Here is a 16,060-nt window from a genome sequence, read left to right on the forward strand (position 1 = left end):
ACATGCATCCTTTCTTGTTCTGGAGTCCTGTCCGGAACCCGGTGCCGTGCTCGGCAGCCTCACCTTTTGATCCGTGTCTGCATCCTCATCCTGATACTCATCACAGAGCGGGCTGGGCTGGGCCGCCAAGCAGGGTCCCTGAGAGTAGTACTGAGGGCTCCGGTAGCCATCCCACCTCAGCGTTTCACAGTCTGCAGGGGAGAGAGCAGGGGGAGCATGAGAAGCCCCATTGGCTACTTCCTCTACCTTTTCCAGGAATATTTTCCTAAGACTTCAAAATAATAACAAAGTAATGATAAAACAACTCAAGTACCAACACGCCACGTCAGTACACTGATGGGTTACCGTCAGCACTCACCACAACCCCATGGGTAGAGACTATCTTCAACTACATTCAGGGAACTGAAGGCTAAAGTAATTAAATTATTTGCTTCGCAATGTTACACAAGAAGTAGACTCAGACTTCTAACCCAGGGCTTTACTGACTGCACTGTAATTTTTGACACAAAAACTGATTATGTTATTCCACATTAAAAAAGAAAAAGCAGTTAGTTCTTGGCAGCACCACCAAAACAGCAAAATAAACGAAACCCCAAGTAATATGTGTCTATCAGACTCATCAGGAGAAAATGACATTGATTATAATCCTCTTGTTTTTATCTAGTAATCGATTTTTTCCTCCCTCCCTCGCTCTGTGTGTGCATGTGTACATGTGTGCACGGGTTGATGGGGGTGGAACCCAGGACCCTGTGCATGCTAAGCAACTGCTCCACCACTGAGCCACACCCACAGCCCTCACACATGTAAACACTTTGTGGAGCTTCAAGTGAAGTCGGCTTCCTGGCTGGGGAGTCTGCCCAAAGAATGCCTGGTACCCAAGTGAGAGGCAAGGGGAAATGGGGCCACGGGCCACAGGAAAACCACTCACAGAGGGTCTCTCTAGTGTAGTTAGTGGGTAGGAAAAGTTCTAATGGCATTTATTTATTTATTTTTGGTCTTTTTGAGACAGGGTCTTGCTATGTGGATCGGGCAGGCCTTGAGCTAACTTTGTAGTCCAGGCTGGTCCCGAACTAGCAACTATCCTCTTGCCTCAGCCTCCTAGTGCTGGATTGCAGGCATGCGCCACCACACCTGGCCTCTAATGACTTTTAAAGCACCAAGAGCTTTCCAATTAGTCATGCACATTAAAGGAGGATTCACGTAGCAAAAGGCTTGGGCACACAGTGCCCTTAGATACCCAGCTTCCTAAAGACGCCTAAAATGTGTTTGGTTTTGGAAAAGTTTTCTCTTTCCACAGTTTTACAGAATTATGCACCCAAAGGCACAGAACTAAATTAGAGCATCTTCAGAGTCCTGTCCTATGCAGAACCTGTGATTCTTCCTCAAATAGGAGACAAGCAGTACTTTCTGTGGAGAGAGAAAAACATAGACTAGTTTTTCTAAACCAGGAAATAAAGTCTTTATTCTCTTTTGCTATCTCACAGTGGGAGTGAACAGAGAGTTTCTAATTCAGTACTGCAGGTCAGATTTTTTAAATCCCATGAAAATGGTCAGGAGGATCTATGTCAAGCTAACTGAAAAATAGACACATAATCATAGGATGGCCAAATAGCTCTGCTTCGGTTACTCATGGGTTAAATAATTAGTGGTCTGGCTGGCAACTACTTGTAACTTGACTATAACAGAATTAAATTTTTTTCCTGAACCTTCCAGAATGCAACATATTTTAAAATGTGAATTCATCCATACTAATCTAACCTTTATAAATGAGAAATATTTTTATATTTCTTCCACTTAATGGTTTTTCTGACACAATCAGAATCTATACTCTCACTCTATCAAAATAATATTACAAAAAAAGGACATGATTAGTAGTTTTCAAGTGGCATTCCCTACAGAGTTTTGGGGATTCTATAAATATTTGATTTGAGTTCTTTTGCCTGTCCTAAAGCTAGGATAAAAAAATAACACTCTTGTTCAATAATTTTCCACACCAAACTTTTGCACCAGTGAACTCCTAACTTCCAGTTAGGAGACTCTTTCTTGCCCAGCTTAAATGACAATGCACTGTTTTTCTATCCCAAAGTTCATGTCACAAAAATATTTAAGTAGCATTATAATAATATAGTGCAACAAGTAAAATATAATGCTGGGTCTGCAATTAAACGAATTAGTATAAATTTACAGCAGATGACCAATGTTCTTGCTCTTAACCAAATTTCTGAAGTCTAGTAAACTCATCAAATTCCACTGTCACTTAGTCTAACTCAAGGGAAAATCTAGGAAAACTTCCTCCTCGAGTTGAAACAGATTTCAGTTTCTAAAACCATGGCTTCATTTATTAAAAACTGTATTTATTGTCCTTAGAATGAGACATCAGTAAGAGCAAGCCATCCCGAATAAACAAAGAGTTTTCAAACACAACTCACAAGGGCTGGGGATATGGCTCATTGGCATAAGTGCCTGCCTGACAGGCACAAGGTCCTAAATTTGAATCCTGGTACCAAAAAAAAAAAAAAAAAAAAAGGTGCTCCTTTCAACAGAACATATACAAACACCACCCACAAAGTCACTTCAAGGCAGAGCATAATTTAAAGCCAGCAATGAGAGGCAAGAAAGAAGATCCCAATGTAATAAAGATCTACATTTAACACATACTCTTCTTACAATAGGTATTTACTTAAATTAAAAGTGTGCTATTTTTGTTCTTGCATTATTGTTTGGCTAAAGGTATTACCATTTGTTGAGGTCTCTGATTTCCAAACTACCAAATTTCCCTCCCTTATCATGAAAGGAAAAAAGAAAAAAAACTCTATAGGACGAGGACAATAGACAACCATTTCTTGATAGACCAAAGTTTTAACTACAGAGGAAAAAAGGAAAGTCATAGAACTGGATGGTCACCCAACCATCCCATGCGTTTAATTGGAACCAGTACAAGTTTACGGCAAGAGGCATTAAAAAAGCTGTTTTCAAAATAATTCTCTCTATGGGAAACCCTTATTGAATTTCCCCTTTCTATGTTAGTGTTCCTAAATTTACTTCATTGGTCCCAATCAGCCAGAATAGGTAGAAGTTACAAATCCTTCCAAGAGCTCTTTGAGTTTCTTTTCTCCATAGAGAGAGATACAAGCCGGCAGGGGCTTTGCTCCCTGTGGTCACCTAGAGTGGAGCCAGGCGGAAGTTCTGCCTCTGCTTGAATTGGTGGCCGCGCCCAGTCAAGCCGGGATACAGTGCCACTCACCCTGGCTCCTGGAACTCCCATCAAGGAGCTACTCTAATTTTGCACAGCTACACCTCACCTACCTCCAATGGGGGCAGGAATGTACTTCTGTCTCTTGCACAAGAATGAAAAATTAGAACGTTCCAGAACAGCTGTGATGATGCTCCCAAACAGAGGTCTATATTCAGTGTTTTCCAGATTCTTGTCATCTCGTCACTCAATGCTTACTACTGTATTTCCAGTCCTTCCATGAGGAGGAATTTGCAACAGGGAAAAGCCAGCCTTCTGTTTAACAAGAGGCTAATTATCAACTGCTGTGTAGCACTACTTACTATGCTTGAGGCTTAGAGGAGCGTTCACTCTCTTGGAAACTCAGTGTCTACTCTGTGAAATGAGGTCGCTATTCCTACTGGGGAGATGTAGCAGGGTTCACACCCCAAAGACTTTCAGGCACTCTGCTCTACTCGGGCATCGTTTCACTCTAGGGAGCTTGAACTTTGCACTTGGTCCTCATAAGGCAGGTGCTCAAAACTCAGCAACTGCTGTCAGAATTCAGCACACAAATCCTAGCTACTTGAACCCTTGCATTCTCAAAGCTGGGAATTAGCCAGGGATATAGCTCAGTGGTACAGGGTTGGTCCTGAATTCAATTTCTGGCATACACATAGGCACACACACATAATTAAAGCCAGGAACTAATTCTAGCAAGATCTGTTCGGCTGTACAATGCCTTACGAACACTGTAGTTTTACCAAGTTCGGCCACTTATTCACCTAAATCTCATAGGCTGTGAGCATTTCTTTTCCTAAGGAAACAAGATACTCCTGAGATCCTCTTCTTGTCAATGGCCTGGACCTTTCTAACACTTCTACATAGGAAAGTGATCTAAACAATTCAAATTGATCTAACTTTAGAATTTATAAAGTTGTTTCATACATAACTAATTTTATATGACTAACGCCTCATTCTAAGGAGTAATTTTTGTTGTTGTTGTTACCTTTCTGAGACAGGATTTCTTGATGCAGCTAACTTTCTAGCTCAGAGTGGTCTCGAACTTGCAATGATCCTCCTGCCTCAGCCTGCCAAGTGCTGGGACTACAGGCACGTGCCACCATATCTGGTTTTTAAGGAGTGATTTTATACTAGAAGATTATCAGCCAGGTCTTGGTAAAGGCATTAGCATATAATAACAACTAGAAGCAAGGAAAAACCCAGGGGTAGGGCACACCTGTAATCCCAGCACTCAGGAGGCTAAGGCAGGAGGATCATGCTGAGTTCAAAGCCAGACTAAGCTACGTTGTGAGTTCAAGTCCAAGCCAGTCTTTACTACATAGTGAGACCCTATCTCAAACAAACAAACAGAAGCAAGGAGAGAGAAAATGGAGGTGATCTAATGTGAAAGCATGTAAAACTGTGTTCTCAAAAAGACGCACTGAAGTCCTGGGTCCAGATATCTGTGAATGGTAATAACAGTCTTTCCAGCTATAGCCAGGTTAAATTGAGGCCATTAGAGACACAGGAAGAGGCCCATGTGAAGACAGAGACCAGAGTTACACAAGCCAACACGCGCAGGACCACCAGAAGCTGAAGGAAGCAGAGAAGATTCCTCCCCTGGAGAGTCAGGGAGCCACCACCCCAACTTTAGACTTTTAATCTCTAAGCCTGGATGACAATACACTGCTGTTGTTTTAAATCACCTGGTTTTATAGCATGTCCTGGAGCCCTAGATTCTCAACACGGAATGGAGGCAGGAGATGCTAAGATGCAGGACACACTAGTGAGGAGCTTCTGAGAACTCCCCTCCCCAGTAGGGTTCGCTTCCCCGTAGCCGTCTCAGCATACCACAGAAAGATACTTCAGTGAGACCTGGGCACGGGGGCTGGCCGTGATACTTCAGTGAGACCTGGGCACGGGGGCTGGCCGTGACACTTCAGTGAGTCCTGGGCACGGGGGCTGGCCGTGACACTTCAGTGAGTCCTGGGCACGGGGGCTGGCCGTGACACTTCAGTGAGACCTGGGCACGGGGGCTGGCCGTGACACTTCAGTGAGACCTGGGCACGGGGGCTGGCCGTGACACTTCAGTGAGACCTGGGCACGGGGGCTGGCCGTGACACTTCAGTGAGACCTGGGCACGGGGGCTGGCCGTGACACTTCAGTGAGACCTGGGCACGGGGGCTGGCCGTGACACTTCAGTGAGACCTGGGCACGGGGGCTGGCCGTGACACTTCAGTGAGACCTGGGCACGGGGGCTGGCCGTGACACTTCAGTGAGACCTGGGCACGGGTGCTGGCCGTGACACTTCAGTGAGTCCTGGGCACGGGGGCTGGCCGTGACACTTCAGTGAGTCCTGGGCACGGGGGCTGGCCGTGACACTTCAGTGAGACCTGGGCACGGGGGCTGGCCGTGACACTTCAGTGAGACCTGGGCACGGGGGCTGGCCGTGACACTTCAGTGAGTCCTGGGCACGGGGGCTGGCCGTGATACTTCAGTGAGACCTGGGCACGGGGGCTGGCCGTGACACTTCAGTGAGTCCTGGGCACGGGGGCTGGCCGTGACACTTCAGTGAGTCCTGGGCACGGGGGCTGGCCGTGACACTTCAGTGAGTCCTGGGCACGGGGGCTGGCCGTGACACTTCAGTGAGTCCTGGGCACGGGGGCTGGCCGTGACACTTCAGTGAGTCCTGGGCACGGGGGCTGGCCGTGACACTTCAGTGAGACCTGGGCACGGGGGCTGGCCGTGACACTTCAGTGAGACCTGGGCACGGGGGCTGGCCGTGACACTTCAGTGAGTCCTGGGCACGGGGGCTGGCCGTGACACTTCAGTGAGACCTGGGCACGGGGGCTGGCCGTGACACTTCAGTGAGACCTGGGCACGGGGGCTGGCCGTGACACTTCAGTGAGTCCTGGGCACGGGGGCTGGCCGTGACACTTCAGTGAGACCTGGGCACGGGGGCTGGCCGTGACACTTCAGTGAGACCTGGGCACGGGGGCTGGCCGTGACACTTCAGTGAGTCCTGGGCACGGGGGCTGGCCGTGACACTTCAGTGAGTCCTGGGCACGGGGGCTGGCCGTGACACTTCAGTGAGACCTGGGCACGGGGGCTGGCCGTGACACTTCAGTGAGTCCTGGGCACGGGGGCTGGCCGTGACACTTCAGTGAGACCTGGGCACGGGGGCTGGCCGTGACACTTCAGTGAGACCTGGGCACGGGGGCTGGCCGTGACACTTCAGTGAGACCTGGGCACGGGGGCTGGCCGTGACACTTCAGTGAGTCCTGGGCACGGGGGCTGGCCGTGACACTTCAGTGAGACCTGGGCACGGGGGCTGGCCGTGACACTTCAGTGAGACCTGGGCACGGGGGCTGGCCGTGATACTTCAGTGAGACCTGGGCACGGGGGCTGGCCGTGACACTTCAGTGAGACCTGGGCACGGGGGCTGGCCATGATACTTCAGTGAGCTCCTCCTGGTGGTCTCAGGAACCCATCTCCAAGATCCCATGAAAATGATCCCGGGGAGCAGAGAGCTGTGAATACCAGCAACCTCAGCCTTTTAGTCATGCTGACTGTAACTGAGAGTTCGCTATGAATGCATGAGTCCCAAGTATCTTATGGAGAGTGAGTAAACCATGCTCTCGTCACAATGATCCTGAGAAGTAAATATAATTATCCACACTTGCCATTTCAAGACAAAATGGAAACTTGCCACAAGCAGTGGAAGCAACATTAGAATCCAGGTGTTCTGGTCCCGAGGCCAGTGTGTCCTGCTGAGAGGGACAGGAAGGTGCTCACACTCCCCTACTTTTCGCTGCCACTGCTGACGGTTGGTTTGAATGTCTGTTTCCTCCAAAACTCATGTTGAAATTGAACTGTCGTCACAATGGTCCTGGGAGGGGGAAACCTTTAGGCTACGTCTCAGTCACGACAGCTTCACCCCATCATTGAAGGAGTGATCCTCTGCCTATCCATCGTGACCTGATGTAGCAACAAAGACTCAGCCCTTAACCTTGATGTCCCAGCTTCTACCCATAAACCAATAGATTTCCACTCATTATAAATCACCCAGCCTATCACAATCTGCTACATAGGCACAGAATGGACTAAGATAGTTACACTTAATAATGTATGAAATAACCAGCCTTCAAACAGCCAATCAATAAATCCAATTGGGGGATTTTAGTGCCCTTAAAAGCTTTCCTAGAAAGATGAAAGCTAGTTCTGTTACATTGTTTTTCTATAACTCCATATTCTTTCACAACAAATGGGTGCAAAATGAAATTAGTATATAAATATTCATCACAAAGAACACTGTAAGGGTGGGAATGTAGCTCAGGGCTAGAACACTTGCATGCTGCACAAGGAATAGCAATAATTAAGGTGTTCTGAGATTAAGGGGAGGATCCTGCTTCTTCCTCAAAGGGAAAGCAAGCCTGCAGGTGAAGTCAACACGCAGCTCATGGCGTTGGGGTAGGGTGTAGTTCAGAGGCAGGTGTAAGCTTAGGGTGCTCAAGGCCAGAGGTTCATCCTCCAGAGCAAGTATGCATGCACACACACGCACGCGCACACACACACACACACACACACACACACACACTCATATTGTCTCATAGGAGTAGTAAAACATTAGCAGACCTGCCATGGAAAAGAGGGCCTCTGATCTCTTATTCTGGAAATTATTTCATTTTGCACGTCCTTAAGCTGATATTAACGACACACATTAGCATGTAATGTACACGGCCAGCACTGCTTTCCAAATCCTTCCCTCCCTCCTGCGCTGACAGCAATGTAACTCAACACAAGCCTCAAAGCATCCTAGAAGAACACCATCCCTCCTTCTGATCCCAGACCCCTTCCCCGAAGCCTTCCCTCCTCACTCCAGTATCCCAGACTATCCTGAAGTTTTCCGTATCACACTGCTGACAAGGTAGCCCGACGTGCTGACTTCTGTGACATTTCCCCCACCACGCCCAGCCACGGTGGTCTCTTCTGTGTGCATTTATATCCATCCTCCCTCCCCCTTGAGGCTCCCAGCTCCCTGCAGGATGGAGCACATATCTTGTGCTTCCTTAGATCCGTTGCTGTGCCGAAGACAGTACAGAAGTTCAACTGATGTTTTTAATGAATGAAAGGACAGCAAAGAAAAGGCACAAGAAAATACAACAGCAACTCCTGACAAAGAAGCAGATGCAGAATTCTAAGAAACCAAGCCCTAAAATAATTCTTCCTCGGCAGTCTGGGTGTGGCAATTTCAGAGCCAAGCATCCCCTGAATGCATCTATTGCCTCATTCATGAAATAATTCTGATGCATCACCTAGTGGCCAAGAACTACTGTAGGCAGAGGAGATCCCACAGCAAACAGGACCAAAGCCGCCTGTCTGAGGGCATGAACAGTGAGAGGAAACGGCAGCGCAGGGTAAAACTCCTACATGGCAGGAGGAAAAGCATGGAGGGAAGGGAATTAGGTGTGCAGAGGTTGGTGGTGATGTGCAGGGTCTCACTGCATGGTAACATCTGAGTAAAGAGGGTTCTGCGTCTCTGGGACAGAGCAGGGGACACCTGCTGTGGGCTGAGTGAAGAGGGAGAAGCAAGCGCCGATGACAGGCAGGAAGAGTGGGCAGTCTGCGCCAGGCCTTTGGGCTACCACAGGAACACTGGCTTTTGACGCCACGTGGAAGGGCGGCCTCTGCTGAGTCCGAGCTGGGAAGTCTCACAATTGCACCTGCCTCTGTCACCTTATTCCTGCCCACCTCCAACCTCAAGATGCCAGGCTTCAGCTCAAAACTGCTCAAAAACATAAACTCCAAGCAAAGCACAGTGAGAGTCTGAACAAAAGCAAGTCACTGGTGATGCTAATAAAAATACATGGCTCTTTTTAACCACTGGCTTGTATAACTCATAAATAATTTTCATATGTGTAACAGGAGGAGAGAGAGAATACTGTGCAGTGTAACTTTTGAGCTTATTGTAAAGATGTTGAAACATAATCTAAAGGGAGAAGCTCTTAAATAGATGGTTACTAAGTCTGACTGGTTTATGTAAGAGGAACAAAGAGAAGGAGGAGAGATAGAAATTTAATTCATAGTGAAAATAAAGGGAGTATTTTTCTACTTGCCAAGGAAATGATACAGTAAGATGAACAGATGTTGAAAGAAAAAAGAAACAGCAGTAAGCTGACTTGTTAGAGTGTGTGAGAAAGAGGAAATTACAGGAAAAAAAGAATTTGAAACAAAAACTACTATATTTTTAATCTGGATAAGCCAGGTGAGCAGGCTAGTTTGCCATTTGAAAGGCTGTGAGTACAGAAATAGTGTATGACCATGAAATTCTAGGAAACTTTGAAACATTCAGATCAAAAGCACAACTGTGACATACTTCTCAGACAAAGAAATACAAACAGCAAATAAATATGTGAAAAAATGTTCAACATCACTGTCATTCAAGAGATGCAAATTATAACACTGAGATTCCACCTCACCTCAGACAAAATGGCTGATATCAAGAAATCAAGCAATAACAAATGCTGGAGGGGTTGTGGGGGCAAAGGAAGCCTCCTCCACCATTGGTGGGAATGCAGACTGGTGCTACCACTGTGGAAACCAATGTGGAGAGTCCTCAAAAAACTAGGATTGGAGGTCCCATTCAACCCAGGCTTCCCTTTCTGGGTATCTTTCCAAAAGAATTAAAAACATTATACCATAGTGGTATATGTGCACCCATGTTTATAGCAGCACAGTTTATAAAGGCCAGATCTTGGAAACCATCTAAATGCCCATCACCTGAGGAATGGATAAAAAAGATGTGGTACTTTGATTCTACAGAGTACTACTCAGCCATAAAGAATACTGGACACTTTTATAAGTAAATGGATGCACCTTGAGAACATACTCATTAGTGAAATAAATATGACACACATGTGTAAATATATTGTTTTATTAGTCTGACAAGCTGAAAGAAAAAAATATGTATATGTGTATGTATATGTATAAAAATAGTTAAGATAGTTATACTACTGATTTCTCTGAAGAGAAAGATTTGTGCTGGTACTGTTCAGACGATTGAAAGCGGATGTCTTGGGCTCTGGGTGAATGACTTGGGGATGACAATGTGCAGTGTATCTACCATTGTTACCCCCTGATCGATGTACTTTAAAGTTTTGTTGTAGCTTTTTTTCTTCTTCTTTTTCTTTTTATCTATGTATAAAATGGATTTAAAAATAAAGCACAATTATGGTATTTCACAACAGCACAATGTTCTAGACATACTGTATTTTAAAATCTGAATGCAGTTTATTCTTCGCAGTATAAAACCTTTCATAACCCTCCTATTATAATTCAAGGTTGCTACACTTTGAGAGGACTCCAGTTCCAAAGTTAATTATAAAAATAATGGTCATAATGTGCTGCTTCCCTGAGAATGTTCCGCAGTGAGCCATGGTCTGCAATGTCTTTTTTTTTGCAGATCACTGATTTTAAAAGTCAAAGCTGCTGACATTTCTCTAAATGGAAAGCCCTTTGCCATCATTACTTGATCTGTGCTTAAAATAACTATGTGGAAACTGAAGGAAAGCAGGTATTTTATCTGTCTTATGGGTTATGAATCCCAGGTGTAAAGTTTCTAACAGATCCAGGTTCCTAAATTTCTATCCCAGTTATTTTCCACTGGACTGTGACCAACAGGGGAAAAGGCCAATTCCAGCATATATCTTCATCTCCGTCCAGGTGGATTGAGGACATATTAGAAGTGCCACATTTATGTTTACAATAAAATCAATTCCACTGTAACAGCTGGATCATGTATTATATAGCTAAAGAACCTAATTTGAGCTTTCAAGTAAGCACATAGGAGAAACTGGCTGTATTCATTACTTTTAACATATCAGGGGATTTGGAAAATTGTGTTAAATCTCAAAGACATGAGCCAGGTGTGGCGGCGCATAACTGTCTGTAATCCTAGTACTTGGGAGGCTGAGGCAGGAGGATTGTTGTGAGTTCAAGGCCAGCCTGCGCTACAAAGTGAGCTCAAGGCTGGCCTGAACTGCACAGCGAGACCCTGTCTCAAAAAGACCAAAAACAAAACAAACAAACAAAAAACCACCAAAGACAACAACAACAAAAAACCCTCAAAGACACAATAAGTTGAATATAGACATTTTCCTTGATAATTTGACAGCAATTTTAAATTTCAAATAAATATGCTCATTAGGTTTATTATTAGACTAAAGATTCTAGCTTTCTCCCTCATTTTTAGAGTGAGTTTTGAACAATTTTACAGAAATCCTTACAATGATATAAAAGCATGTGATTACATATCAAGTATTAAGTTAAATCTGTCTTGCAGTACATTCCTATTTGAGCCTGTTTCTTCACCAATCATCATTTCAGTGACACGCGGAATCCAAATTAACACAGAACACAAAAAAGGATCAAGTAAAAAGGTATAGCTGTAAAGAGTAGCCCAAGCCTTCTGAAAGGTTCTAAGAGTAAACCTCCTCTCTCTTGATGGTGGATATAAAGACACAGTGACAGTTACAGTATGATTTGCTTTACTTCTGGTGATAAGTGACAGCCAATCAGAAATAATCCAACCATAGCCCAGGCACTGGGAAAACCAAGGTCCTGAAATGAATGAATGAATCTCAGGGTGCCTGAAGAAGGGGCCCAAAACGTACTTACTTTTCAGCCATCAGAAAGTGGGCATCAAAAAGGCAGCACTAACTTGGAGAAAACAGAATGAGCAGACAGAGCCGGCGAAACCAGCTTCTCAGCCCCTTTCTGCAAACAACAGGAGGGAGGCGGGAGCAGGGCGGGGGCGTGACGGCAGCAGGCGAGAGCTCTGAACCTGAATCTGCAGAGCTGCATTCAAATCCTAGCTTGTAGCAAGCAAGCCGGGTTGGAGGTTCCGGTCTAACCCTCAAGGTGCTTACTGATTCGACAAGTTCACATGACAGACTAGTCAGCAGCAGATTTCCAAATCACTCCAGAGCCCCTGGGAATTCTTGGTAAGAGCAATACCAGGCTCACACCCATGTCTAATTCAGGAGGCCTGAAGTGAGGCTTCAGAAACTGCAGGTTCCCACTGCGCATGATGGTGTACACCCATAACCCAGCTACTCTCCAGGCTGGGGCAGGAGGGTTACAAACGCGTAGACAACACGGGCAATGGAGCAAGCAAGATCCTGTCTCACATCGAAATGTAAAAAGGGATGACGATACAGCTCAGCTTCTTGGGATCAATCCACACCACGGGGGGAAATCTTGCACGTTCAATCACGCCTGGGAACACCCAGTGAGAACCTGCATTTCTAACAAGTTCCCAGGCAAGGCTGACTGCTGACTGTGAGCCACGTTATGACAATGCTAATTCACAGTAATTCAAGACGAATGCAGAAGGAAAGTGGGTGGCATGATACCCATTTGGCTGGAGGGGTCAGGTGCGCACCTGAAAAGGGCCACAGAAGTTTGATGGTTGGAGACTTCTTACATATTTCATACGAAATGATGAAAAGTCCCAGGGAGACAAAGCACAGGGCTATTCTGCTGCTTTCATGATGTCCCTATTAACTGCCACCTGCCAAGACAAACAACAGGGGCGACAGAGTAGAATGTTGTACCTGATATCTACTTTTAGTCCCTAAACTGTTTGATTTTAGGAGAGGTTTTAGTTTTGCTCCGCTAGAGGTGCCTTGCACGGTACGATTTCTGTAACATGTCAAGAATTCCTTAAGCTGTTTGGAAGGCTCTGGATTTTATTTGAACACAGCCCCTCACCAACAACCTCAGGACGAACTTCTGGATTCACCTGCCAACCTGCGCAAACTCAGCCTGAACTCCTGCTTCACACCGCCGTTTCCTCACCGTGCACTTTTAACCTGGGGCTAGGTCGGTCCTTTTAACAATGATGAGTCAGGTTCTGTGACTTAAATTCCAGGCCCTCCGATGGCCTTCCAGGCGGTGAAAGCAAAAGCCAAAGTCCTCCCGCTGGTTAATGAACACTGATTCAGTGATCTGACTCAGAGCGGGTGGCGGGCAGTTGCTCCATGGGTCCATTAAATGAGTGAATAATCGAGGCCCTGTACTCGGTTGGTGGTGTATTAAAAGGAGTGTGACAAAGGAGCGGGACCCATAGCTCACTCAGTGCATCCTGTGTGTGGCCACGCTTTTCACCCCCAGGCCACCCTGTGCCCTCCCATCTAGCTGAGAGTCTGCAGCGTTGGTATTAAATCATATTCTTGGGGTTATGGGCCGGTACCAGTGCAGAATGCAATGCCCTCCCATTACACAGACCCCTGAAAAAATCCTCATAGATTCAAGAAGTAAGAGGGCGGAAGAGGATGCAGGACAGGATGAGAAACTGAAGCTGATTCTCAGGGCTCAAGCCATGTCGCTGTCCCAAGAAATTTAGTCTCACTGGAAATTCAGGGAAACCGATCAAACCTACAACTAAAAAGTTAACCGCAGTGTGGGCAACTTCAACTCCCAGAGGCTTTCTGGTCAAGCCGGACAGAGGTCCTGGAAGAGCAGCAGACAAGTTCTGGAAGGCGTGGGGTGGAAGAGAGGAAACTGAGGCAGAACACCGTCTTCGAGATGGCTGAGTTCTCTGCCAGGTGAGAAAAATGACGCAGACCACCTACAAATTATTTTAATATAATGCTCAGGACTTCACATTTGCTTTTATATTTGGTGAAATAAAGGAATGGGAAGGTGGAGTCACAGGAAGAAATCACACTATTAATTGTGGTCATCAGCACAGCCTGCCTGGAAATGGATTTGCTGATAGCAACACATACTAGAAAGAGTCTTTCTCCTTGTGTCCCTGAAGCAGCACTTTCCTCGGTGACACTAAATATCACTTATGCGTAAGAGCTTTTTTATAAAAAGGTCACTTTGATTAATGTCTCCCTCTCTGGTTGATTCCTATTAAAACAGAGTTAAGGCACTGGGTAAACTACAAGCCTCAGTTTTCATGGCAGGCCATGGAAAAAATTACTATTAAACTGTCCCTTGCCCTGGAGCAAAGCCTGTTTCTAACCTTTCTTCTCACATACCCAAACTAACTTAGGAGACTTAGGAAGTGCGTCTGATTTGAACCGAAGCAGCCACCTTCAGGTGCCTATGACCCACGCGCACACGCACAGCTCTGCAAGCCCAAGCTGGGCACCGCAGGGCCAGGGCCAGCCAGCCAGGAGGCGATCCCATTTCAAGTCGGGATTCAGAAGCCCCGTCGCTGGCCATGGCGGAGCATCACCAAGGTTACTCAATATCGAATGGCTGGCAGAGATTCTGTGCCAGCACCACAGGCCGGGCTGCATGGGGCACGGTAACAAGCCTTATCCCCGGCACCGTCCACCTAGCGTTTTCATGCTGCACGGAGAGAAGCCGAGAGGCCGCTCAAGTTACTTTATCAGGAGTTAAAATAGAACTGCTGAGACAGCAGACTGGCCACGGACACAAAAACAAGACAAAAAGCCTTTGTTTAAACAACGCTCAGTGCTTTGTTCAGACCTGGATCATCTGAACGACTGTCTCTGCTAGTCTATCTTTTGTGTGTTGGTTACCGTTAAAAAACAAAAGCAAAAGTTCCCTCACCCACCTGAAAAGCAGAGATTGTTCCTGGTTTCCTTTGTCTTGCACCCGTCTTCCCTCTCACAGGTGGAGTCCACTGAGGAAAGAACCTCCTTCAGGGCTAACATACTTTTGGGAGTTTTTATAAGCCACCAAATCCAACAGAAGTGCAGCAGCCGCTTTCTGTTTGTGACTTCCATCCTGTTCATCTCCTGTTTTGGTCTTTGCTCTTTTCTTTCCCAACAGAGGATTTAGTCCCTTTTGCCAGGTTGGGCAACTTTCCCCAAGAACAAAAATTCCAAGTCTAAGGAATACTACACATAAACAATAGGTCTGCAATTACATTATAAGACAGCCTAATTAAATTCAAGAGCACCCCCAGGCTGGTAGTGCACACCTGTAATCCCAGCACTCAAGAGGCTGAGGCAGGAGGATTCCTGCAAGTTCAAGGCCAGCCTGGACTTCACAGTGGAGACCCTGTCTCAAAACAACAACAAAACCCCAAAAATACCATAATAATAATAATAATCCTTGGCACTAGGCCTGCACCAAATGATGTCAATCTTTTCACCAAAGAATAAGCAGTAAAAGAGAGACCACAGTTCCACCATGCAATGAACAACCTCCACGTGACCTGGCTCCTCCTCAAGCACACTTCTCCAGTCCCCGAGGGAGACTGAGGCCAGCGCCACAGACCTCTCCCTGCCCAAGTCCGCCACCTTTCATCGTGGGTGCTTTCTGCTTCCCCAGCTGCTGTCCTCCTGGGAAATAAAGGCTGTCAGCCCACTTCCCCTCCTCTGGCCACTCCTTCATGAAGTCTCAGAGGTTCTTCGCATGGACTTAGATGCTTGTCCGAGTTTCAGGTGACCTTTCCCCAGGCCCACAAGCACAGCGGGACCTGCGGTGTGCTGGAATGCACAGGTGAGGAACCGCAGGGTCCCGCTCACGAGGGCCTTCCTGTCAGGAGGAGGCAACGTGCGCTCGGGGCCCAGCTTGGGATCAGAACTTCACTGGGGGACATGAGGTCCCACTGCGGGTGTGGCCATATGGACAAGGGGGGTCTGGGAGGGCCTTGGGGAGCCTGGGGCCTCCACAGGGTAATTCTCAAGAGTGAGAGGAGGTACTGGCCGGGTGTGAGAGGCCGCAGCTCAGAGGGAGAGACAGATCGAGAGTGCAGTGCACAGAAAGAAGGACAAGACGAGCTGCAGGACAAGACGCTGCAGGGAGGCTCTCACTCCTTCGACACAAAAGCACAGGTGAAGGAGAGGTGTGGGAGACAGA

General features: G+C 46.6%; 1 protein-coding gene across 9 annotated transcripts in view; it reads right to left on the bottom strand.

Moving 5' to 3' along the window:
- Nhsl1 (NHS like 1) overlaps positions 1-16,060 on the bottom strand; it is a 220,109-nt gene that overhangs the window by 39,415 nt on the left and 164,634 nt on the right. For all 9 annotated transcript variants that reach the window (XM_063233366.1, XM_063233368.1, XM_063233367.1 and 6 more), the window contains one exon: positions 64-191. In XM_063233366.1, coding sequence (XP_063089436.1) covers positions 64-191 — 128 coding nt within the window. The remainder of the gene's footprint in view (positions 1-63; positions 192-16,060) is intronic.

This window comes from Cavia porcellus, unplaced genomic scaffold (assembly GCF_034190915.1).
Source record: "Cavia porcellus strain 051 isolate PalLab524CR breed Dunkin Hartley unplaced genomic scaffold, mCavPor4.1 scaffold_22, whole genome shotgun sequence".
Lineage (NCBI taxonomy): Eukaryota > Metazoa > Chordata > Mammalia > Rodentia > Caviidae > Cavia > Cavia porcellus.